At 64.1% G+C, this 24040-nt stretch overlaps 1 protein-coding gene across 24 annotated transcripts; it reads right to left on the bottom strand.

The window, feature by feature from the left end:
• Positions 1–111: 111 nt before the first annotated feature.
• PHLDB1 (pleckstrin homology like domain family B member 1) lies at positions 112–23796 on the bottom strand. Of its 24 annotated transcripts, none has more exons than XM_025143380.3 (26): positions 23617–23796; positions 20921–21019; positions 20052–20175; positions 19725–19895; positions 16876–17001; positions 13952–15195; positions 12122–12355; positions 11917–12054; positions 11695–11832; positions 9202–9330; positions 7755–7910; positions 7514–7624; positions 7151–7240; positions 6483–6605; positions 5614–5751; positions 4917–5069; positions 4323–4487; positions 3899–4015; positions 3690–3792; positions 3321–3365; positions 1957–2248; positions 1324–1414; positions 1073–1219; positions 703–922; positions 481–566; positions 112–376 (listed from the first exon to the last, which is right to left on the bottom strand). In XM_025143380.3, the coding sequence occupies exons 2-26, from the start codon at positions 20978–20980 to the stop codon at positions 236–238; spliced, it is 4542 nt and encodes a 1513-aa protein (XP_024999148.2). In that variant the 5' UTR covers positions 20981–21019; positions 23617–23796; the 3' UTR covers positions 112–235. The 24 variants fall into 24 exon arrangements, with proteins under 24 accessions (XP_024999148.2, XP_015153772.2, XP_015153762.2 ...); XM_015298286.2 differs by lacking the exon at positions 23617–23796 and adding an exon at positions 23132–23233; XM_015298276.3 differs by lacking the exon at positions 23617–23796 and adding an exon at positions 22877–22969.
• Between the last annotated feature and the right edge of the window lie 244 nt (positions 23797–24040).

The raw sequence follows: 24040 nt of genomic DNA on the forward strand, positions 1-24040 counted from the left end.
GGAACAAAGGCGCGGACCGTCCGTTGTCCGCGAGCGCCCCCTGGCGGCCGGAGGACCCCGCCCCTCCCCGGCCCCGTGCCGCCCGGTTCCACATCTCAGTGCTCTGACGCGTTTCCAGTAAATTGTTTTTAAAAAGTTAACATAAAAAAAAAACAACAACAACAAAAAACAAAAAAACCCGCCCGTGGCCGCGCCCGCCGAGCTCTGTGCCGCCCGGCCTTCCTCAGCGCGACCCTCAGTTCATGAACTGCGTGTAGCCCTCGGCCCCCGTGACGATGACGTCCATCCAGATGCGCATGGCCTCGGCCGACGGCGCCACCATGAAGTAGAGGCGGTCGTGGGTCTTCACGCAGAACGTCAGCGCGGGGTTGGGGCTCTGTGGAGGAGAGCGCAGCGTCAGTGCGTGGCAGCGGGCTCCCCGGCCCCTCCCAGCCGCCCACACTCCGGGGACACAACATGGCAGCCACGCCCCGGCCTCACCTTAGCGGCGCTGCGGAGGTGGTCGTAGTACACCTCTTCGATGGCTTGGAAGTAGATGACGCCCTTCAGCTTTGTCTCGTGTTTATCTGCCCCACGGAGGGAAGCAATGTTAGTGGGGGCACGGGGAAGGGATGGGGACAGCAAGCGTGCAGCAGGACAGCCACGTGGCCATGGTGCTGGGGCCGAGCACAGCCTGGCAGCGGGCCGCACACAGGGACTCACCCACGTAGTAGGAGACGGTGCGCTTCATGCGGTCAAAGACAAACCAGCGCTTCTTCCAAGACTTGATCTTGCCCCCCATCTTGACCAGGTAGCCCTTGCACATCTTCTCTGTCAGAATGACGTGGTAGCACGTGTCTACGCTGTGCCCTGAGGACTCGATGTGCAGCCGCAGGTCAAAATCCTCCTTGCGGATGGGGAGGTACCGCGTCAGAGGCCGAGCCTGGGAAACAACACCGTGCTGCAATCCCCTCTGTGTGGGCACAGCGCCGCGCACCCATCAGCACCACTGAGCCCAGCGGCGCGTCCCTGCCTGGGGAAGGAGCTCCGGCACCCCAGGAGAAGCTGAGAGCTCTGTCCCGAAGCCCCACACCTGTGAGAAATGTTTCTCCCGCAGCTTGACTTCCTTCTCGACCAGCTTCTGCCGGCGGGCCGTCTCGTCCTGCAGCCGGCGCTCCAACTGCTCCCGGCGCCGGCGCTCGTCCTCCAGTGCCTGCCGGCGCAGCTCCATCTCCCGCTCCTGCGAGCACAGAGGTGCTCAGGCCAGTGGCTTGGGGACCCAATGGATCGGGGACACAGCCCCTGTCCCGGTCCCAGCCTATTCCCAGGGGTACATCTGCTCACCCGGGACTCCATGAGCCGGGACTTCTCGGCATGTGCCTCCTTCAGCATCTTTTCCATCTCCTCTATCTTCCCTGCATCCATCCCGCTTGCACTGCAAGACAAGCACAGCTGCCATCCTGCAGACAACTGAGCGCCACTGGGTCAACACGCACCCACAGCACAACTCCTGCTGCCCTGCCTGTGCTAGGAGCTGGCTCAGCACAACTTAACGCTGCTGGAGACTCTCAGGATGCAGCAGCAAAGCCCCGGTGCTTGGCTGGGGCAAGGACAAGATGCCAGGCCCTATCCCTCCAACAGACGCCCCAAGGGTCAGCCCTGCAGAGTTGGTACTGGCGGAGGCTGCAGGTGAGCATGGGATGGAGGATGGTGCCATGAAGGTATCACAACAGACAGCTTGCAGCAGGCAGCTCTCATGCAGCACTCAAGCCGCTCCTTGCACAGTGCAGCATTGACAAAGAGCCCCTCCATATCCCCTTGTCTCTGCAGAGTCAGGCTGTGCCCCTCAGGTGTGAAAGGAATCCTGGCTCAGCAGGTAGCTGCAGTGCCTATGGCAAGGACTCTGGGCCAAAGAAGACACGTAGCCTGCACTCCTGCACTGCTCAGCCTAGGGGCTAGAGCCAGCCCCAGGATTACCTGGACATGTTATCAGGCGAGCAGGCTGAGTTGTTGCCTGTGGAGATGCTGGTCTCCATGCTGTCTGAGCTCTCCAGGCTGAGGGTGTCATATGCGTGGTCCAGCTCCTCGGCCCGTGGGCCCACACCGTGGGCGTGGTGGTGATGGAGGATGGAGTGATGCATGAGCGGAGGGTAGGAGGGAGGAAAGGGGGACTGCCCATGCAAGGCTTCCCACTGCGACTGAGCCTCGGCCGCTGCTTTCTGCTTCAGCTCTGCCAGGCGCCGCTTCTGCTCCTCAATCACCTGCTGACCTGCGCCCCGGGAAGAAGGAGAGAGCAGGTCGGCAGGCAGCTGTGGGCCTGCAGGCTCTGCTGCCTGAGTATGGAAGGGCACAGAGCTGCTGCAATGGAGTGCCGTGCTCAGAGCCTGCCGCAGCCTGGCTCAGGGCTGTCCTGAAGAGCCTGGCTCTGGCTCTGCAGCAGCACCATGCCTTGCTGAGCACTGCATGCAACAGGTGTGCACAGACTGCACCCAGTGGGAGCTGCACTCCTGGCTCAGCATCCCTGGGAGTGAGAGAGGTTGAGGTGGGACAGGGAGAGATGGAGGTGGGCTGCAGCCGTGGCTCTGGTGTGTGAGCAGTAGCACCTGTCAGGAGGAGCTGGGCCCAGGGCTCAGTGAGAGACGGTGCCCTGATGCTGGCCCTGGCTCCACGGAAGGGCTGGGAGGTCCATCCCAGCGGCCAGGCCCTGCTGCGCTCACAGCTGCCAGAGCTGAGGCAGCTCTCCCAGTGCCCCTCTCCAGGCACAGGGCTGACATGCAGCACAACCCTCCCCAGGGACGCACAGCAGCCGCTGCTCTGGGTCAGCAGTTGGCACAGGGCCCTGCCTGTGCTCCGACACACGCAGCGGTGGCAGCCAAGGGGCGCATGCGTCAGGCTGGCAGGAGCAGGCTGGCAAAGCGTTGGCAGGGGAACAGCCTGGGACAGTGCCTGCCAAGCCCAAAGCCCCGCCTCAGGGAGCAGCAGCTCTGGCCCAAAGAACGCTGCAGAGAGGTGCTGGCCATGGCGCAGCCCTGCAGCATGCCTGCTCTCGCCTCTTGTCCCAGAGGCACTGTCTGTTCATGCAGCACAGCATTCAGGAGGATGAGGCAGGACCTGGGCTCCCACATCCCTAGGGGATGTGGGAGGACTGAGCTTCTCTCAGCTCCTGTGCCGTGCAGAATGCCTGCAGGGGTTGGGGGGTTTGTCCATAAGCAGACACTGACAGGCATCTTGGGGTCCTGGCTAGCCATGCCCCCTCCCCATCCACGCAGAAGGTATCAGCAAACAGCCATGCTTCTGCCTTGGGGCTACTCTAGGCAATCCAAGCTGCTCCACATCTCTACCTGGTACATCGCCTGGCTGCAAGGGCTCTGCTGGGAGCGGGTCGGCTGGAGATGCACCGTCAGGTGGAGGGATTGAGGGAAGGGGAGAGAGAGGGGAAAAGCGAGAGACCGTGAGCAAGGCGCTGTGTCCTGCTGGAGCCTGGCTGCTGCCTCCAGCCATGCTGCCCACAGGGCCGCCATAGCCCTGGCTGATCCCACTGCCCTTGGCTGAGCAGGGAAGGGACGTAGCCTCATTCCCTCCTCTGCTGAGCTGTGCAGAGAAGCTGGACCACCACCACAGCCCAGGCTGCTCTGGGTGGCTGGGAAGAAAGGCATGCCCAGTGGGAGCACAGCCCCATGGAGCTGCGGCAGTGTGGAGCTGGCACTCACCCTTCTGCTGCAGGGCCAGCTGGCGCTTGGTCTCGATGTCCTGCAGTGTGGCTGCCAGGTTGCGTGGCAGGCTGCCTGCATGGCTCGGGGCATGCAGGGGACCCTGGGGCAATACAGCGTGTGTTGAGCACCAACCTGCGCACTCAGGATGGGGCTGGTGTCGGGCAGCAGCAGCCCTGCATGGGGCACAGCTCCCACCATGGCCATACCTTGGGTGAGGGGCTGCGGCCCAGCACGGAGATGTTGAGCTGTGAGGATGACGGGGTGCCGCTCTTCATCCGAGGGGTGAGGGCACCAGTGTCACCCTCCATTTTGGCACGATAGACCTGGGCACAAAGATGCAGAGGTGAGAAAGAATAGGGAGGCTGCAAATTCCCACATCAGGCTGAGAGCTTCAGCTCCAACATCGGTACCAGCTCCCACACCACTCCTGCCCTGCACACTGCTCACCCGGACAGTGCCCTTACAGAGTGGAGCTGGAGGGAGTGGTCCCACACTGCTGCAGGCTCCAGTACCCAGCTGAGCACCTGCCAGCTCTCCTGGCCCATAAGCCTCCCCCAACACAGTGGCACCACGTGGTCCCCAAGGCCTGAGTTGTAGCCCCATGCAGCTGCAAGGGGAGCAGGGCATTACCTGGAGAGGCTTTTGAGAAGAGTGAGCTTTAGCTGGAAGTGGAGGAGGGGAAGAAGGAGGAGAGACAGGGGAGGAGGTCTCAAAGCCAGCCATGACCTCCTGGTACCACTTCTCTAAATCAAGAGCCGGGAGCCATACTGGGCCCCCTGGAAGCTGCTTCTCCATCTGAAGAGACGTCGCATGAGATGGTAGGGACAGACAGAGAAACACAGAGAAAGGAACAGACACAAACAGAGAGAATGAGAGGTCAGAGCATCACTGCTCTGTGTGGTGCTTGGCCCCAGGTAGCAGAGGCACGGCAGGTGAGGTGCAGACCCCATGGACCCCAGTGACCACTGTATGAGCCCTAGAAGCTCCAGGACATCCCTATTCCTCAGCAGCCCAGTACGACGTGCCAGGCAGAGCTCAGGTTGCTGCCACACGGGCAGCAGAACAGCAAAGGCAGCAGTGGGGCTGCAGCTCATGGTATTGTTCGGGCTGTTTCAGCAGCACCCCAAGCTCCTCAACCCTTTCTGCATGTCCCCCTCAGCCTGCCAGCACCCCTCTCTACCCAGGGAATGCTTGGGGACATAGGGAGGGAAACAGGACACAAACCTCTGTAGAGATGGAGGGAGAAGAAAGAGCCGGCAGAGGAGGAAGAGGAGCGCAGCCTGAGGACGAAGGAACTGGAGGGGCACGGCCCAGTGGGGAACCGGCAGGGGCACTGACACTGCCCAGGATCCCCGAGAGCTGCTCAATGGTCACGTACTGGGCAGAGAGAAGCAAAGTGAGCCAGGAGAAGGGCTGCAGGCCAGGACAGCCAGGCAGAGATAGGCACAGAGGAGCAAGCAAACAGCAATGGTAACAAGCCCTCAGAAAAGGTCTCAGTGTCCCCAGGAGAAAGGGACGCAGGTGGTGACGCTGATGCTGCAGAGCTCAGAGCATGGACCTCAGACATCCCTTCTCCATCCCCTCGTCATGCCCCCAGCCCAGGCACTCAGGAGTGGTGACCACAGCCCAAGAGATGCCCAGAGCCAAAAGGCAAAGGGCTGCCTCACCAATCCACCTGCTCCCTGCTCTGCTCCTGAGCCCTGCTCCAACACCCAGAGGGCAAACCCTGCACGGAGTAGACGAGAAGCACTCCCTAGCAAGGCTGGGTTGCTCCCACCGCTCCTCCCTGCTCAGCTGCAGCGAAAGAAATTGCCCAGCCTAGGGAAGAGGTGAGCTCTGAGCACCGGGCGCAGGAGGCGGCCACATGGCCAGCCCACCACAGCCCCAGGCAGGCAACCCGAGCATGCTCTGGGGCGGGTACCTCGTTGGCTGCAGGGGGCACAGCAAGCAAGAAAGAGCGTTGAGCAGCAGCGGGAGCAGCAGCAGAAGCTTTAGTGTCCAGGCTGGAGCCGTATGCATTGCTGTAGAACCTGAAAACGTCAGACAGCCTCATGTACTCCTAGAAATCCACGGCGGAGAAGGAGGAGAGTTAGACCCATGTGCTGGCCTCATGGCATTGACCTCAAAACAGGAGCAAACCTCCCCATGCACACACGCGACCCACCGCCGCCAGCCAAGCCCTTCCCTGCCTGCTACCGTCCCCTTCTGCAGCTAACTGAAAGCAGGGCTGGGTGTCCCAGCACGATGCCTTTCTGCTGCTGCTTTACATGCAGCATCACCACATGCTAGGGACAGAAGACTCCAGCCTGCACGGCCACAACTCCGTCAGCCTGAGCCAGGGGTCCCCAAGGTCCTCAGGCACAAGCCCTCCATGGCAAGATGGCACGATGGCACCATAGCAATAGGAGGTGCCTCGAGCTGCCCCAGCACCACTGCGGGAAGGCAGTTCCTTAGCCAGTGCTAAGCGAAGGTGAGGAGTGGGGCATCCACACTGCATCAGGAATAAAGCAGATGGCAGCAGCTCAGCACCAGCTGAGCTGGGTACAGCCCGGAGCAGGAGGAGCGTGGCAGGGACAGGCAGCTGGTGTTACCAAGCTCAAGTGCCAGATAGCTAAACGGGGAAGAACCTGGCTGCACCGCCTCAGCTTGCTGCTACAGGGTGTGACATGCTGCTCCAAGGCATCATTAGGGGTCTGGCACCCACCCCACTGCCAGCAAGGATATCCATACACAGGCTCAGCCCGCCCTGCATGGGGCAAGCACGCAAGCACATGCAGTTAGTGCCATTACCTCTTGCGCCTTGGGGTAGGAGTGGGCAGAAGGAGAAGCTAAGGAGGCAGCTGCTCCTACTGGGGGACTCAGGGGCTTAGATCCCTCCAGCAGCTCATAAGGCTCTGAAATATGGAGGGTTTCCTGTAGGAAGGCAAAGATCACATAGGCGAGGCACGCAGAGGCAGAAGGGTCACAGCAGCAGCAGCCCCCACCCCCGGGTAGGCAGCAGGATGTCGAGGCACGAGGGCACCCCACCATCCTGCACCCCTTCCCAGCAGCAGCAGGCTGGGAAGCACTGCAGCCCCAACTTAGTCAGAGCCAGGCTGAGAGGTGCTCTGCAGCTGTGCTATCCCCTCTCCTGAGGGCACTCTGCCCCTGTCATGCCACCAGCTAACAACACAGGCTGGCTCAGAGCTCCTGCAGCATCCCAGCAGGCTGACAGGGGAGATGCTGCTGCTCCCAAGCCCGGCTCTGTTGCATTTCCCTCCCTCCCAACTTGATGACAGTCCCTGCAGCCCACGGTCAAGCCTGGAGTGGTGCGAGTGCCCAGCTTCAGACAGATGGCACTGGGAAGCAGAGGAACTGCTGCAGATATAAACTGCAGTGCCCCAGGCTTGTCCCTGGGGTGGGAGCAGCTCAGCACGCAGGAGAGCAGCTCTCAGGACAGTACTCCATCCCCCAGTTACCTCTTTGAGAGCTGAGGACATCTTGGGGAAGCTCCTGCCACCTGTGACAAGCTGATACCGTCTCTCAAGAGATGCAAGCTTCTCCTTCTCCTGAGCACACAACGAGAGCAGAGAGAGGAGGAAGGTTATCATCACGCGGTGGCCAGGACCCATCTCACACCCTAACAGCCAACCCCTGATGCAAGAGGAGGGAGGATCCCCTCTCAGCCCAATCAGCAACATCTGCAAGCTGGGATGCTGCAGTGATCTGTGCCCCCTGTGCCCCTCCCCCTGGGAGCACTTTGCACACTCCTGCACCCGCGGTGCAAGCACGCAAGTCCAGGGAGTGTGTGACAACCCTCTGGCCCTAGATGTGGGCATTACCTTCTGAAGGAGCCGCAGGATGTCGTTCCTCTCCTGGGCCAGGCGTTCGGCCTCCTGGGTGCTCTGCAGCCGGATCTGGGCGGCCTGAGCATCCAGCGCAGCCACCCGCTCCTGGGGATGGGCAGGGGCTGAGCTGCCCGCAGGGGAAGCTCAGCAACGTGGCCGGGCTGGGGACACGGGATGCTGGGGACATGGGGTGCTGAGGAGCAACTCACATGGGACCGCTGTCCCGTGTCCCTACCTTCCTGCGGGCGATGCTGCGGTGGTACTCAGCCCGGCTCTGCAGGAGCTGCTGGCTCCGCGTCTCGCGCTCCTCTTCCAGCCGGCTCTCCCTTTCCAGCTGCTGGAACTCCAGGTCCTCAAAGAGCTTGGTTTCCGTCTCCAGGGCCTCTGCTTCCTTCAGACACACAACAGGGTGGCCGCTCACTCCCTTGCCTCAGTGCAAAGGTGGTGGAGGAGGCACTGGGCACAGATCCGGTGGGATGAGCTGCTCGCAGTGGCTGGGAGCTGCATCCAGATCAGCTGCTCCCACCTGACCCCATCCAGCCCAGGGCAACGCTCTGCCAGGCTGCAGAGCCAGAAAATGCCCCGTGCTAGCAGCATCACCACTACCAAGCAGCACGCAGGGAGCACAGCAAGCATCCATGTCACCAAGCTGATAGCAGATCCACCACAGGCCAGCACTACAACAGACAAATGCCCTTGCCCACCCAGCCTTTAGATAATGGTGGCACCCTGGGATGCTGGCACTCAGCTCAGGGTCTGCAAACACTGCAAACACTGGCAGCGCTCTCACTGCAAGAACACACTTCCCATGCCCCAGGAATGGGACCACCACCACTCCGTGGCCACACAGAGTGCAGTGCACACCAGGACCACTGAGCATCCCTGAGCATCCCATCACGCTCTGCGGGCAGCGCCTGCTGTCACCCAAACCCATGTCAAACACAGGAGCATCCACCACCAGCCTGGAAAGGGGACGCAAGCAGCTGTGTGCTAGAGTTGTACAGCGAGGGCTGCTCCGGCCACAGGCTGGGGAGAGCCAGCAGCTACCAGAAAATACCAGATAATGGGAAAAAATGCTGCAGACCGACGCTAACGTAAACTGACAGGGCTGTGTAAATAAACGCTCACAGGAAATAGCTGGAAGCACACACACACAGGGACACGGAGCTCCCTGGGGCTCCACTCTCGAGAGGCAGCCTGGGGACGGCACCCTGGGAGGACACGGACCAACTCCCACAGGCAGTGCCCAGCCTGACACGGACACAGCGACGCCTCCACACCCCGGAGATGCTCAGCATCCGGGCGCAGAGCACTGCAGCTTGCAGGCAGGCGGGCAGGGCACAGCCCGGCTCTCTGAGCCCACGTGTAGGGCAGATCCCATTGCACGGGGTCAAGGAAGACCCCAGCAGAGGACACCACGCTCAACGTGGGGCTGTGCTGCAGGGCATACGGCTCCTCCTCGGCATGCTCAGGGCAGGATACGTGCTCGCGCCCTGCCCGGTCCGGAGCCAGCACCGTGCCATGGGGCCGGGAGAGCGGCAAGCTTACCGACACGGCGCCAGCCTCCTCCGGCCCGGCTGCGACGCTCTCAGTGCGGCCCCAGCTGCCAGGGAAGAGCTGGCCTAAGCTGGAGCGGAGGGAGGTGGGCCATGGTCCAGGAGGGGTGGGGGTGAGACACTGACCCTTCGCATCTGCTCCCGCAACTGCTCCCGCATTGACTCAGGGCAGTTATCAAGGTGGCTCTTCGACTCATTGTAAAGCGCCCGGAGTTTCTCTAGCTCCTTCCTTTCAGCATCAACCTTTGCCCTTTCCTGAATTAGGGGAGAACAAAACAGAACAAAAACAAAAACAAAACAAAACAAAAAAAAAAACAAAAAAAGGGAAACAAAAAAAAAAAAAGAGAGAAAACACACTTCTCAAATCCACGCCATGCAGAAGCTGCAGGATTAGATAGGGGTCAGCCAGAGAGAGGCATTTACTGAGAGAGCAAAAGCCGTGAGAACCCTGGGCTGGGCAGCGTTACAGAGGTTATGACCAGCCCTGGACCTCTGTCTCATGTTTCCATGCCAAAGACTTAAAAGTGATGGAAAGATCAATGTTGACCTGGCTTTGCAACATGGGTTAAGTCATCCCAATCCCGTGCACTGCCATCAAAGGGCCCCAGGAGCCGCCGGAAGCCCCTGCTTTACCACACTGCCATCTTCACAACCACCACCAGAGCCTTCTGTTCACGTGCCCAGAACCCAGGGTGCTGCTGGCAGCCAGAGCAGCTCCAATGCGCCGGCGATGCGGCTGCTGTGCATCTCTGCAGCAATGTGGCTGCCTGCAGGACAACAGGAGACCAAGGTCCGTGCTGTCCTTGCAGAGCTGCTCGGGCTGCTCTTCAGCACGTTAGTGGCAGGGCAGATGCACAACAAATGCTTGTTTCCGTCCACAGTCCGTGCAGCCAGAGACACTCGGCTGGCAGGGCACCATACGTAACCCCAGTTCGAGCTGCTGAGAGCAGAGAGCACAAAAAGGATCGGGAGTCCCAGCTCTCTGCCTGCAGGCTCTCTGCCAGGACAACCCCCTGGCACATCAGACCGTGCACTGCTGCATTTTTGTGCAATGCTCAAACAAGGAAAGCCCCATCCTTGCTGGGACATTGCTTAGAAATCCCGAAAATTCCTGCAGTCCTGGGAAGGAATCTTGCCCATGAGTGTTCTGCCTCAAGGTGCTGTCTCACAAGTGCCTTTGCTCGCTTGGCTTCTGCTGGATTTGCTGCTGCCCAGCATTCAGGTAACAGCACTGTGTTGTCTGTGCACGTGTCTACGCCGTCCCCTACTGAGGACTGTCCTCACACACCACAGCAGCCACATCTCAGTGTCAGTGGCTCTGGTGGCACCAATGTGTCCCACAGCTGCCCCTGCCCTTCTCCCACCCGGCACTGCAGACACATCCCTGGAGCGGATCCCCCACTCCCTCGGGGAGCTGCTTCCCGCTCCCTCAGCACAGCAGCACTGTGAGCCGAGGCCACCCCTCCCTCCTGGGTACAGATATGGGGGCGAAGCAGACAGAGGATGCAGAGGCGGATGGGACGTGCTGCTGCCCCACGCACCAGGACTGGCTGTGAGAGGGGAGAGCAGAGGTGTCAGAGGTTAGTGACAGCGCTCAGAGCAGCCACTGTTAGAGCCAGTTAGTGCAGACTGAATAGGGAAGCAGGTGGTTAAGTCAACTGAGACTCTGGGAATGGGGCTTCTTTTTGCTCCTCTCCTAGCGCTGCACAACGCAGTCTTTCACTAGAGAAAACGCCTGCAAACGGTCAGAAAATCAAAAACAAACCACAAATCCCCAGCGCTGCAGCAGTGCTGCTGGGATGTGCTGGTGGCAGCTCAGCCCCACACGGCCCCGCTTACACACAGGCACTGAGTGTACAACCCCCGACAATGCACGTCGGGGTCTTACAGCCTGAGACCATTGCAGGGAGGTGAGACGTCATCTGTCCTCCCACCAGGACTGAAAAAAGAATTCAGGCCCAGGAAGGCTTATGGCAGGAGCGCACCCTGCAGCCCAGAGCTGCCGCTCAACACCCTGCAAGGAGTTCCTGGCCAAAGCTGCAAAATGCTCAGGACCCAGCCACCTCCAGCAAGACAGATGCTCAAGCAGTCACCACCACTGTGTGTGACCAAAGCATCCCGATGGGCAGCAGAGCCAGTAGGCCTGCTGCAAACCTCAGCCTGCAGGAAGGCAGTGAGCTGGGCAACACCAAGGCCTCATGGTCAGTGCTGGGGCAGCTCTGCAGCACCGAGCCTGCCAGCGAGACCAACAGCACATCCCCAGCATCCACCTCTGCCCTCCTCCAGCAGGGCTGGGTGACACCACTCCGGTCCCAAGCAGACAGAGCCCGGCACAACATGAACCCAGAGAGAGGAGGGAGAAAGGCACTGCCCAGCTCACTCGCCCACTCTTCTTCCTCCCGCTATGCACAAACACTGGTGCTCCCACTGCACACGAAGACACCTGGGAAGACCCCATGGAGCTGACACAGCAGCTGTCACCGAATGCCTCCGCAGACCCCAGCGACGTTCCCCAGGGGAGCATGGGAGAACCCCACCAGCGTCAGCCCTGTACGTGGGCACCGGGGCAGGGGACAGCATGTCACAGCCCCAAGGGGACAGCCCTGCCTCGGGGCTCACCTTGTCCCTCTCCTTCCGGATGCTGGCGTCCAGGCTGGAGAGCTTCTCCTGCAGCTGCTGCACCACCTCCTGCTCCTGCTGCAGCCGCGCCACCTCTGACTCCCGCTCGCCCTGCAGCAGTGCCCTCTCCATCTCTGCCTGGGGGGAAACAGCTGTGTCAGCACGGCCACTCCGGCTCCCTCCGCTACCCAGTGCCCACTTGGGTGCTGCCCAGACCCTCACCTCTTGTGACGTCTCCTGAAGCTGCTGCTCCAGCTCCTTGACGCGGCCCTTCAGCTCATCCAGGCGGCCGAACACGCAGGCTCGCTCCTCTTCCAGCCGGTGTGCCTCCTTGGCGCGGGGGCCCGCCAGCTCCTCATGCTGCAGAGGGGCAGGTCAGCACGGCGCGGCACGGAACAGCACAGCCCGGACATCCCCATCCCCTCACCTCGTGGTGTGTGCTCTCGGTGCTGCTGCACTCCTCCTTCAGGTTCTCTTCATCCGACCTCTCCAGGCTCTCCCTCTGCCGCAGAACACCCAGCTCCTCTGCAGCACGGCCCAGCCCTGCTGTGCCCCTCGGTGCCCGCCGGCCGGCATCCGCATGGCCAGGCAGCAGCTCGGAGCCGTCTGTCTTGGTGTACTCAGCACAGAGGTTCAGGATGGTCTCCAGACGCTGCCGCTCCTGCAGGGAGGTTTGGTCAGTGCAGACCTGCAGCACCCACCCCCGTGCCCACCAACATCCCCCACCAGCATGGCTGCCTGCATTGCTGCGGGGTGCAGGGCTTGCTGCTGTGCCCAGGGAGGGGACATAGTGCCTGTCTGGCAGCAGGGCACATACATAGAGACTGCAGCGTGACGGTGCCAGGGCCAACATCCCCACATTGAGGAAGGAAAACTGTTTCTGGGGAGCGCTGGCTGCCAGCAGCTCACCACATCCACAGCAGCAGACTCGGGGCACTTCCCTGTTTCCCAGCAGCATCCCCTGTGTGTCACCCTGCCCTGCGTGTCCCACTCCCACGCACCCCGGGTCATCACCACCTCTGCACACAGGAAGTGCTTCCTCCAGCTCTGGGCACATCGCCCACGTTGGGAAATCCCAGCTGCCCCGATGAACTTCCAGCACTCTGCACTGCTCCATGCCCCAGCCCAGTGCACTCAACCAGCCCCAGGCAGCAGTCAGAGCGTCGGCCCGCAGTGTGTGTGGTATGCCCAGGGCTGGAGACAGACTAATTACAGACAGCAGCCCCAGCCGAACACCGTGCTGCCTCTGCAAGGGGCTATTTCTAGGTGGTGATTCAGGCTGTCTGTGCCTGCCGTGACTCAGGACTGAGTAAACAGGGCTCCTGCTGCCCCTGCCATGGCATGGGGGTGGGCAGAGGGCAGGCAGCACCCAGCAGGGTCCTGGATGGCACCTGGGAAGGTGAACGCAGCCGAGGCATCCTCAGGGCACCTCAAGTCCTCCAGGGTGCAGGCTGTGCCAAACCACCAGGGAAACACAGGTGGTACCTCACACAGCCATGGGCAGCACTGGGTGCAGTGCTGGTGGGGACACACACGTATCTCCTGCACCGCACACCCCATCTGGTGTGTCAAAGAGCACTCCGCTGGCCTCGCTGCCCCTGCAGTCCCTGGCTGCTCCCAGCAATCCACTGGGCAGCAGGGAGAGACAGATGCACAAGGCAAGCCCCACCCAGGCAGCTGCTCGCTCTATAAAAACTCTATCCCCATCCCTAAATATAGAGATGCAATGCCCACAGAGCCTCCCAGCAGTCGCCAGCCGGGAACAGCATCTGCACACCACGCGCAGGCAGCCGCTGTGTCCCCGCCGAGCCGCAGCCCTGGCACAGCACGCTTCACTTTGCAAACCCGGAGGCACTAAAAATTACACGTCCACAACCGAAGGCAGCCGTGCACATCAGAACAACGCTGTCCCAGGGCTGAGCCCGTAGATTTCCCTGGCTGCTGCAAGCAGAGGGGCTTGGTGCGAGGCAGCAGTACCCTGCACACCGGGGGCACCAACTGCCACTCCTGGCCCTAATCTCTCCGGATAAGCTCGAGCCTAGGAGCCCGTTCACAACATTCATAAGCTGCCGTCAGCAAAATCCCCAAGAGAAAAGGCCTACATTTTGAAAACAACAGAAGCTCAAAGCCATTCGCAAAGAGGCCACCTCGCACTCGTCGGGGCTGCCCCCGGCCCCTCCCACCCTTGGCTCCAGCTGCCAAATCCGGGCCAGGACCCCCTCCCACAGCCAGCAGCCCCCCGCGCCCCTCGGCTCACCAGGCGCTCCATCTCCTGCTCCCGCATCCGCTCCTCGCGCTGCCGCCGGTGGTACTCCAGCAGATCGTCCTCGTTGTCGCTGATCTCGGTGATGCTGTTCTTACGCTCCCGCACGCCCGCCGGCAGCCGCACATCCACCGACAGCTTCCTCTGGGCGCGGGGGCTCTGCCGGGGCGAGGGCACGGCCAGGGAGCCCAGGCTGTGTGCGGGGCTCAGGCAGGAGCTGAAGCTGGGCCGGCGTGCGGACGGCTCCGTCGACAGCGGGGACGAGGGGCTCCCGGCCCTGCTGTTCCTGCCGCCCGCGGGGCTCGGCTCCTCGTGGCCCTTGCGCCTGGTTCGGGGGCTTCCAGGGACCTCCCTGCCCAGCCGGGGCTGCGGGGATGGGGCATCGGGGGCCGCCCGGGGGCTGGCAGCTCGGCGTGACAAGGACGGGCTGAGGGGCGGCAGCTCCCGCATGCTCTCCACGTTCCTCCGGGCCGCCCGCGGGCTCTCGGGGGGCTGCAGCCCACGGCCGCTCTGGCTGCCGTGCGCCGGCCCCACGGCGTCCGGGAGAAGCCTGGCTGCAGACTGCCGGCCGGGAGCGGGAGGGTCCCGCGGCTCTCGGAAGGGGCTGGGCGGCCGCTCCTGCAGGGCTGTCCGCACCCGCGGCACAGAGGAGCCCAATGTCCGGGGGGCTGCCCGGGGGCTGCCGGGCGGCTGGGCGCGGGGACTGCCCGCCCTGTGCTCCCCGAGGGGGTGCGGGACGGCGGGGCTGTCCAGGGTACCCCGCCAGGCGCGGGGGCTCTCCGCCGGCCGAGTGTCACTGGGGCCCCCGTAGGGCGGCGGCGGTGGGCGCTGCGCGGGGGGCTGCACGGCGTGGTTGTAGCTGGAGGAGCGGAGCGGCACGACGGGGGGCACGGCCGGGCCCTGCTCCTGGCTGCTGGGCGAGTGGCTGGTGTAGCCGCCGCTGCTGGCGGGCGAGGACAGTGGGGAGAAGGGCGGCGAGGCGTTCTCGTAGCTGGAGCCCCCCGAGGCGGCACCGGGGCTCAGTGGGGGGGACAAGAGGCAGCGCCCACCCCCGTTCACCATGGGGCAGAGCGGGGACTGCCCGCGGGAAGGCGGCTTCTTGCTGGGGGACACCGGATCCTCCAGCACCAGCGAGTCCATGATGTCCTGCAAGTCCTTCTCGATGGAGCTCACCAGGGAGCTGTGGCTGGGCTCCCGCGCGGGCAGTTGGCGGCTGCCATTCACCAGGGCCTCGGGCTCTGTGGGCAGACGTGGGAGTGGGCGTCACAGCGGGTAGGGGCACCACGCAGCCCTGCTCCTGCAGCCCCTGAGCAGCACAGCTCTGCAGACAGCCCCTCACCCAGCCCAGCTCCGCTCCACGCTGCCTTGCAGGGCTTGCAGAGGGCACACTGATGGGGCAGGAGAGGGAGGCTGGCACCCAGCTGACAGACCAAAGTTTGGTTCACTTCCATTAAACCCTCCCTCCCCACAGTGCAAGGCTCCTGCCTGCAAAATCATACTGTGCACAGCCAGCCAGGAGGGCACAGGCACGCTGGCATGCAGCCTCCCTGCCTGAGCCCGGCCCGAGGCCGTGGTGTGTCTGGACACAGCTCTGCGTGCCACCGATGTGCCTGTCACTCAAAGGACACACTAATAACAGCAGTGGCTGCTCCTGGACAGGACAGCGTCACCACGCTGGTGTGCAGCGGCACCACACTGGTAGATCTTGAGCTGCCACAGCAAAACAGAGAGGCAGCAGGCAAACACCAGCATGAGGCCTGACACCAACCTGACCCCTGCTCCATGCGCACCAGGAGTGCATCCCTGCTGAGAGGGACACCATCAGCCCCACGGCCCGGGTGGGACCCAGAGCAGTAGGCATCATCTCTGCACATGCAGTCCTGCCTGGTGTCACAGGGGACAAAGATACAACCAGGGACCAGGAGGGCAGCAGCCATGGGCAGTTGCAGGATGCTCAGGGGACACAGCACCTCCTCACGTCCTTACCCCCTGTTCCCAGCTGTAGAGCCTGATGTATTCCTGGCCCTCAGCACTGTGCACATGGCACAAATCATACCACGAGCTCACAGCATCCTGCCCTGGTGCTAAGCAGGGTGCAGCTGCACAGACCCAACAAGAACCAGTGCCTGGTGACTTCCAGCACCCACAGCATCCTGTGCCTGACACCAGCTGCCACTAGGGAAGGGCTGGGGGCTGTCCCAGAACTGAGCAGGTCCCTGCCACCTCTCAGTGGGGAGGGACCACACTGGGAGCCAGCCAGCAGCAAACAGTGCTGCTGAAAGCCCCAGCTGTGCCCTGCTCAGGGATGCACAGCCATGGAGACAGTGTGGGGATGGCACGTGGGAGCTGCCAGCCTGGATCAGCACAGGGCCTATCTCATCCCCCTCCCTAGAGCCTGTGCTGGAGGCAGGGACCTCGTGCCTCACAGACAGACACAGTGAGATAAGCAGCTGCTTCAATTAAGTGCTGCAGCCAGGGAAACGGCCTTCGCAGCCTCCTTGTAGCCAGCCCTGCATGTAAACAGCAGTTCTCAGGCAGCAGGGGGATCTGCGTGCGCCCAACCCTACGCTCCTGGGCTGAGCGAGGACTGCCCCAGCAGCAGCACAGCCCCCAGACCCACACACAGTAGGGGGCTCGGGTTGGGCAGAAATGCTCTTCCCAGCCACCATTAATAATTAACAGACATCAGCACAGCCACCAGGTTGAATCATCAGCCAACGAAGGCACAACGGAGGGCATCGCAGGAGTCCAGATCCCACTGTGATGCTGGGTGACCTTGCACAGCCCTGTCCTCCCACCCGTACCCAGGAGAACTCCAAACAAGGTCAGGGGGATGCTTGCTGCAGGCAGCTTGCAATGGGACTCTGGAGAGCCCTAACATCCCCATAGACCCACCAGGTTGAAGAAGGGCCACCTACTTGCTGGCAGTCCGTATAGAGCCGCAGGGCTCCTGCCTCCTGCCGGGATCATGCTCTTCATCCACTTGGCTTCAGCGGGGTGGTTGAAGCGGAGGAAGGTCGCCTGGCCCAGGCAGATGGTGCACCCTGGGGAGAGAGGGGGTTCAGCTCCAGGGTGGGGGGCACGGCTGGAATCCAGGTCACTGCCCGCCATCCCCACGGCCCGGCGCATCCCGCACACAGGCACAGCTGGGGCCACGCACAGAGCAGGGCTGGCAGCACTCCAGTGCTGCCGCCAGCTGCAGACAAGACAGCTCCTGTCCGCTGTAGGAGAATGCTTCTTGGCCCAAACCCGGAGCCTTCGCAGGGAAGGCTGCCGATTCGCCATCGGGGAGGAATGCAGGGACAGGAGCCAGGCTGCGCCAGCCCCAGGGAACAGCAGCAGAGGCTGCAGATGGTCCCCGCTGAGCGCAGGCGGCTCAGACGCTGTGCAGCGCTCACTGCACGGCTGCACGCCGGGGGACAGGCAGGGCAGTAGGGCCGGGTGGCACAGGGAGGGCAGCAGCCCCACTGAGAGCTGCATTCACTGCTCTGCCACCGCCTGCGTGCAGCTCAGTGTGCAGCAGCGGGAAGTGCTGCCCACACCCGTCCTGCAAGGGCTGTAAAAGGCGACTCAGAGGCACACACCGGTGTGTGAAGAAGCATCCGGAAGCCACGGTGCCAAAGTCCCACACGTGCACCAAGCGCAGGGTTCTGGGAGCGGGCAGCACACGGCCGGCCGCCTTCCCCATGGGGCTGCTGCCAGCCAGCACCATACCGGTGGTGCGAGGCTCCTATCTGGCAGCCACGCTGCCGACACACCCCGCTTTGAAGCACCTCCAGGACCCCAGGGAGAGGCTCACTCCTCGCTGTCAGCCGCAGCTGAAAATCCCTTGCTGGAGGGGACGCATTTTTTGGAGCAGCTGAGCTGGCAGCACGCAGCCAAAATGCAGCCCCAGCCTCAGCCCCAGAAGAGCAGGTGGGTCCGGATGGAGGGAGCTGGGCCGGGAAATCCCCAGGCAGGCGGTGGGAAGGGGAGTGGGGAACATGTACAGGGATCACCCTATGCCAGGTATGGGGGAGCAGAAATAACAGGAGTGCACACGCCGACCCCAGGTCCCACCAGGGAACCGGCAAAGGGCAGCCCGGGGCCCTATGTGACACCAACATGCGGATCAGCTCCGGGCAACGCAGATCGCACCAGGCTAAGAGAAGCCCCGCACGTGTTGGGTTCAGCTGGCAGAGCCACTCAGCACTCCGATGTGTCCCCGTGCAGATGGGCCCGGCTCTTCCATGCTTTTCCAGGAGCTGCTCTTCCCAGAGCTGTGGTCACCGCCCTCCTTCTCCATGCCCCCCCCCCATGCCCATCCCGAAGGAGCCGTGTGTGATGCCCAGATAGTGTGGACACGGGGACATCAACAGCGCTGCACCCATCGCCCATCGGGTCCTTTTCTCCTCCATCCATGTGGCTTTCATTGTCCTCCGGGGGAGGCGACCCGCTGCAAGACCCTGCCCCTCCGGAGCACCCAGCCGCCTCCTGCGGGGGGAGCGAGGGAAGGTGCGAGGAACACCTTCTCCCTGCAGCAGCAAAGGGACCGAACGGCCCCCGGCCCGGCTCTGGGAGGCTGCGCACCGGCCGAGCCCCGCCGCCAGCCGCCCCTCCCCGCCCGGCAGTGCGGGAGCCCCCCGGCCCGCGGCTCCCAGGCCTTTGTGCGGCTTCCCCGGCCCGGGAGCGCCTCGGATAAATCACCGTCGCTAATGAGAGGCTGTCAAAGGAGCGCAGGATCCGGATTTCTAACTCCGGCGCAACCCGACACCGCGGGCGATGAATGAAATGGCGGATGGAGAAAGGCTGAAAGCAGCCACCGCTGTCGGAGGGGCCGGGCTGCCCGGAGCCGACCCCCGCCCGGAGCCCCCGCCCCGGCTGCCCGCGGAGGCGCGGTGCCCGAAGCCCGACCCGGTGACAGCTCGGCATCGCCCCCGCCCCACGGCCCGGTCCCGACAGACGGATACAGACAGATGGAGGACGATAAACGAGCGAGACGGCGCTGGCGGCGAGGCGACAGGCGGCAGCTCCGCGGGGCGCCGGCAGCCCCGGGCCGCCAAACAAAGCCCAGAACGGGCGCGGTGCCCTCCGCCCCTCCCAGCGCCCTCCTCGTTGCACCCCCCGCGCCTCCGGGCACGGACACGCGTGGCCATCCCCCCCTGCCACCGCCGCGCCGCACTCACCGAGCCCGAGCCGCCCGCTGGCCGCCGCCGCCGCCCGGGCAGCGGGAGCCGAGCACCGGACCGCCCCGGGGAGGGGCCGCGCGGGCGGGGCGGCTCCGCGGGGCACGGACGGCGCTCCCGGCGCGGCAGCGTGGGGACCCCGGGACCAGAAAGAGTGATTCACGGACAAAATGGGCAGGCACGGAAAATGTGAGCGCGGCCGTGAGGAAGGCACCCGCTGCGCTCTGCGTATCGGCGCTGCCCGCGGTGGTGGCCGCTTGGGGTCCCCGCTCCTCTCCCGGGAACCGCCCCGAGCTCCCCCCACGCTCACAGGGGGGCTGTGGCGGGACGAGGGGGTCCAAGCCCCTCCAGCCACACGGGGCCGTCTGAGTACCCGGGCCCTCTGCTCCTCGCAGACATCGGCAACAGGTCTTGAGGTGGTTTCCTTCTGGAGCGAAGACAACCCCTGAAATGTGCCACACCTCCAGCCAGGAGCTGCGGGTGCGGTACCGGCAGTGGCAGGATGGCTCCGGAGATAGGTGTGCTATCCGATGGCACAGCCGTGCCCAGGACGGCCGGATCCTGCCCGGGAGCTGCTAACAGTGATCTATCCACAGCCCTACCTTGAGTGAGGCGCGTGGGCCGCTGGATCGTCACGCCGTCGATGGTGCAGGCGTTGCCGCAGGGGTGCAGGGTGAGCGTCCCTCGCACGTTCTCGATGTAGCAGTGCTCAGGCGCCAGCCCCGGGCCCTGCAGGACGATGTCCTTCGCAGCCGTGCCAATCATGGTCCTCCCTGCAGAGAGAGAGGCTGAGCATCCCCTCTGTCCTGAGGTCAGATGGGCTCCCAGCCATGCCCACGGGGATCCCTGCGGAGCCGCCACAGGCAGCAAGCAGCTACCCGGGTTGGGGTGCACCCAAACGTGGGGATGCTCCAGCAGTCAGCACTCACCTTCCTCCAGTGGCAGCAGTGTGATAGCGGTGCTGAGGCGGCCGCTGCCCAGGCTCACCAAGTGAGGCTTCTCTGTCTGCACCTTCAGCCCTTTGCCTGTGTCTATCAGGTCCAGGGGGCTGTTCTGCAAGGGTCAGAGCAGGATGGGTCAGGGCTGTGCAGCACTGTGAGCAGGGGCAGCCCTCACACGTGTCCTGCTCGGCCCCTCCTGGAGCAAGCAGAGACAGAAGCCGCCTCTGTTCCTGCTGTACACCACAGTAACAGGTCATAAACATTTACAGGCTCTTTATCTTTCCACGGCACAGGATGAGAAGGGAGGGGTGCACATGGCACCTGTGGCAGCAGCCTGCTCCTTTGTGCTGCCTGCTCTGCCGCTCTCTGCAGCACCTCTCCTGCCTGCACCCATGTGCCCTCTGACATGCCTGCGTGTGTATGGCCATGAAGACAGAGGGGCGGAGGCCAGATAGGACAGACAGGAGGATGCAGACAGCCCAGGGCTCATTCCCTCCTATGCTGCCAGCCCTGGGGAGCTGCACCAGGAGTGTGCCCAGGTCAGGTCCCGCAGGGAAGATCCCTGAGGCTTGGGCTGCTTCTAAGAGGATCCAAGGCAGCAGCCACTTAACTCAATTGGCTTTACTGCCGATCCTGTAATAGGATTGGGGTGAGGAGTGGGTGAGGAGGAGAGCATTGCAGCAGGGCTGGTGCAGAGGGGAAGGGCTCCTTGCTGCATTCCTATGCTCCAGCAGGGCTTCGGTACTGCCGTCACAGCCAGGACTCTCTTCCCCTCCCTGCATCCTGTGCTACTGAGGCAGGACCCTGCCACGTGCTGGGGCACGACTCGCCTTGCCTGCTGCAACCCTGTGCCTCACCTGGATGATGGTCTGCACCCTGCGGGTCGGGCTGGTGGTGGTCCTGCTGGGAGCCTCCATTGTGTTCGCACGGAGGCGCCTGGCGATGTTAGGCACGGGCTGGGAGAGACAGAGATGTTGGTATGAGTACCTGTGTGGGCACAACCGCACAGGGCTCCGGCTGTGCTGCAGAATCCGTGCTCAACTCCTGTCTCCAGCCTTGCAGCAGCCGCCGAATGCTGGTGCGCATCCCTGCCCAGCAAGCACAGGCTCCAGCACCATGGAACACCCGCATGCATGCTAATCATAGGAAGCAGCCATCACGCTGGCACAACCCTACATATGCTGCAGAAAACAGACCCCACTACACACTGGGAGTGGTCGGCAGCTGGGCCCTTATGGCCACAGGCAGACACAGCAGAGCAGCATCCAGCTGTTCGCAGCAACATCTGCCTCAGTGCGCAGCAGCTCAGTGCAGCCCGGCACACCCACACACGCCTGACTCCAGCACCCAGCTGCGTGCCTTCATCCCCATCTCTGCACAGGCCGGCAGCAGCCAGATTTGGGGGTGCACGAACTCAGTGCTGCGTCCCCTCCCACCTCCGGCACCCAGAGCCAGCGGGGCAGCAGGGACACGGCTGCCACTGCCCACCCCTCTGCGCAGCCCAGGGCTCTCCGGCCGCGCACTCTGCCTCCCACCCTAATCCAAACCCGCTCCTGCCCCCCGAGGGCAGCCCCCAGCAGCAGGCCTGGCCCACATGACGCACGGACACGGCACGAGGCCAGCAGCCACCCACGGCCTTCCTCTGCGCGGGGAGGAACCCGGCCCAGGAGCGGCGATTTCCCTTGCCCGGCGCTCAGGCCGCTTGTTGTGCCGGGACGCTTTGGGGTTACTAAATTTACCTCCGCTCCTCACGTCCCTCCCTTCCGCCCAAGCCTGTCTGCATGCAGCTTAACCCTTCCTGGGCAGGCTGGCCCCGCCATGGCAGTGGGCTCACCCTGCTAGGGACCCTGCGGCAGCTACTGCTCGCGGTGACAGGGTGCTCTCCCTCCCGGCCCCACGGCCTGTGCAGAGCAGCTGGGGCACGTGGGGTGCCGTGTGAGCCCCGGGCTCAGCTCCCCACGGCAGCCCCGCACCAGCATCGCTCACAGCGTCCCACGAGGAGAAGGACAGCACTCCCAGCCCGGCTGGCCCTGAGCGCAGCTGCGGGGGCGAGCGGGCAGCTATTACACACCACGGAAAAAATGAAATGTTGGAAAACAGCAGGCGTCAGATTCAGGGCTGGGACGGAGCCCAGACTGCTCCGCTCCACACGAGGGCTCAACGAGGCTGCAGCAGCACCGTGCAGGAGGGCTGTGCCAGCTGACGGGCAGCGCACGGGGACAGCCCCTGGGTACCCGGGAGCAGCTCCACGGTCCCCGTCGAATGCAGACATAGCGCCTCCGCTTTCCCTTACCTGCCACCCGGTCCTGGTGCGGGCGCTGAGCGGGAGCCTCGGCGGCAAACTCCCCACGGCCCCGACATGCTGGCGGGGCTGCCTACCGCTGCCCGTGCGCAGGGGAGCCACGCTCCCCAACATCGTGAGAGCCCACAGCCCGCCCGCACCTTCGCCAGCGCCGAGGCCCCGGTACGATGTCCGGAGGAAAAGCCAGCGAGGGGCTGGGCTCCGGCATAGGAAGGGAGCGGAGCCAGGGTGGGATCCTGTGCGGGTGTTAACCCCTTCCCAGCATGGAGAGCCCCGCCGCACCGGCGTGCAGCTCCGCGGGGGGCGGACGGACTGGGGCAGCCCCGGCCCCGCCGCCCCCGTTGGGATATGCCCCCACTCTCGCCCACCACCTGCTGCACGACCCTACTCGACCCCGCTGCCCTCCACTCCATCACCCCTGTTGGACCCCAGCACGGGCTCCGGCTCTCCCCGCAGCCCACCCTGCTCGGGACGGCTCCATCCCCCCAGCGGCGCCCTGCCCGCTCCTCACCAGTTCCCGTAGAGGAGATGCCCTCCGGCCCCCGGCCCTCCGCCTGCAGCGCAGCCCCCCGTCCCGCGCAGCCCCGCACACGCAGCCTCCGGCGGAGGAATGCGGGGCGGGAGTGCGGCCGCCCCGGCCGGCGCCCCACCTCTGGCGCGGACAAGGCGGCCTTTCTTCTCCCGCCGCAGCCTGCTAAACACGCCGCTTGTTCCCGCCGTGGGAAGAGGCAGAGGCAGCAAATGCCAAAGGGTCGGGCTCAGTTACCGTCAAATAGCAAGCGGTCCCCGTGCCCCCTGCGTGCAGGGGCTGCCTTCGGGCTGGCGGCTCCCGGCACGAAGACAAAAGTCCCTTTCTTCCCCGTGCAGGGCCGGGGCCTCACCTGGGAGGACGCCGAGCCCCGCGGCCCCTCCCGCCCGTCCCCACCCGGCGGGCTGCGGGGTGACCCCACTACCGCAGCTGCTTACAGGGCGGCTCGGCACACGGCTGCACGGGGGGAGGCACGGCAGAGCCGAGCCCTGCCTGCGTGAAAACGGGGCCGGGGGCACTCAGGGCCCGGCCGCAGGGGGGTGCCAGCCGTCGGGGGTCCGAAGGCCGCGTGCGGAGCAGCTGAGCGCTGCGGGATGGGGCACAGCGGGGGACACCGCGCTCTCCCCGTGCACCGCAGCACCGACCCCACGGGTCCCCGTCTCTCTCCTGCGGTGCCCGAGGGCTCTGCGCGTGGGGACAGGCACCTGGCAGCTCTGCCCCACCTTGGGGAAGCCCGGAGCGACCCCTCCTGCAGCTGGGCCCGGTGCTCGACTTTCCGCCCGGCCGCTCGGATGAGTCAAGGGCGGAAACCGCGCAGCATCCACAGCCTCCGTCCAACTTGGCTGCCTGCTCCCACCGCAGCTGCTAACGCGCTCAGAGAGCTCTCACCCCTTCCCACACCCTCTGCCCCGGCAAACACGCAACCAGCGGCCTTCCTCCCGCAGCTGGAGAGGGCGGAAGCGGAGTGGGAGGGGGTAGGGGGCACTCGAGGCCGTCGGGGCGGGGGGTGGGCCGCTTTCAACCCGCAGCTGCCCCTCGACGCCGGGGTTCAGGACGGGCTCGTCTGGCGGAGGTGCGAGAGGGGAAGGCCGCCAGTTCCGGGCAGCGAGGTGCCCCGACGGTTCCTGCGCGGGCAGCCCCCTCCCC

This window comes from Gallus gallus, chromosome 24, assembly GCF_016699485.2.
Source record: "Gallus gallus isolate bGalGal1 chromosome 24, bGalGal1.mat.broiler.GRCg7b, whole genome shotgun sequence".
In the NCBI taxonomy this organism is placed as follows: domain Eukaryota; kingdom Metazoa; phylum Chordata; class Aves; order Galliformes; family Phasianidae; genus Gallus; species Gallus gallus.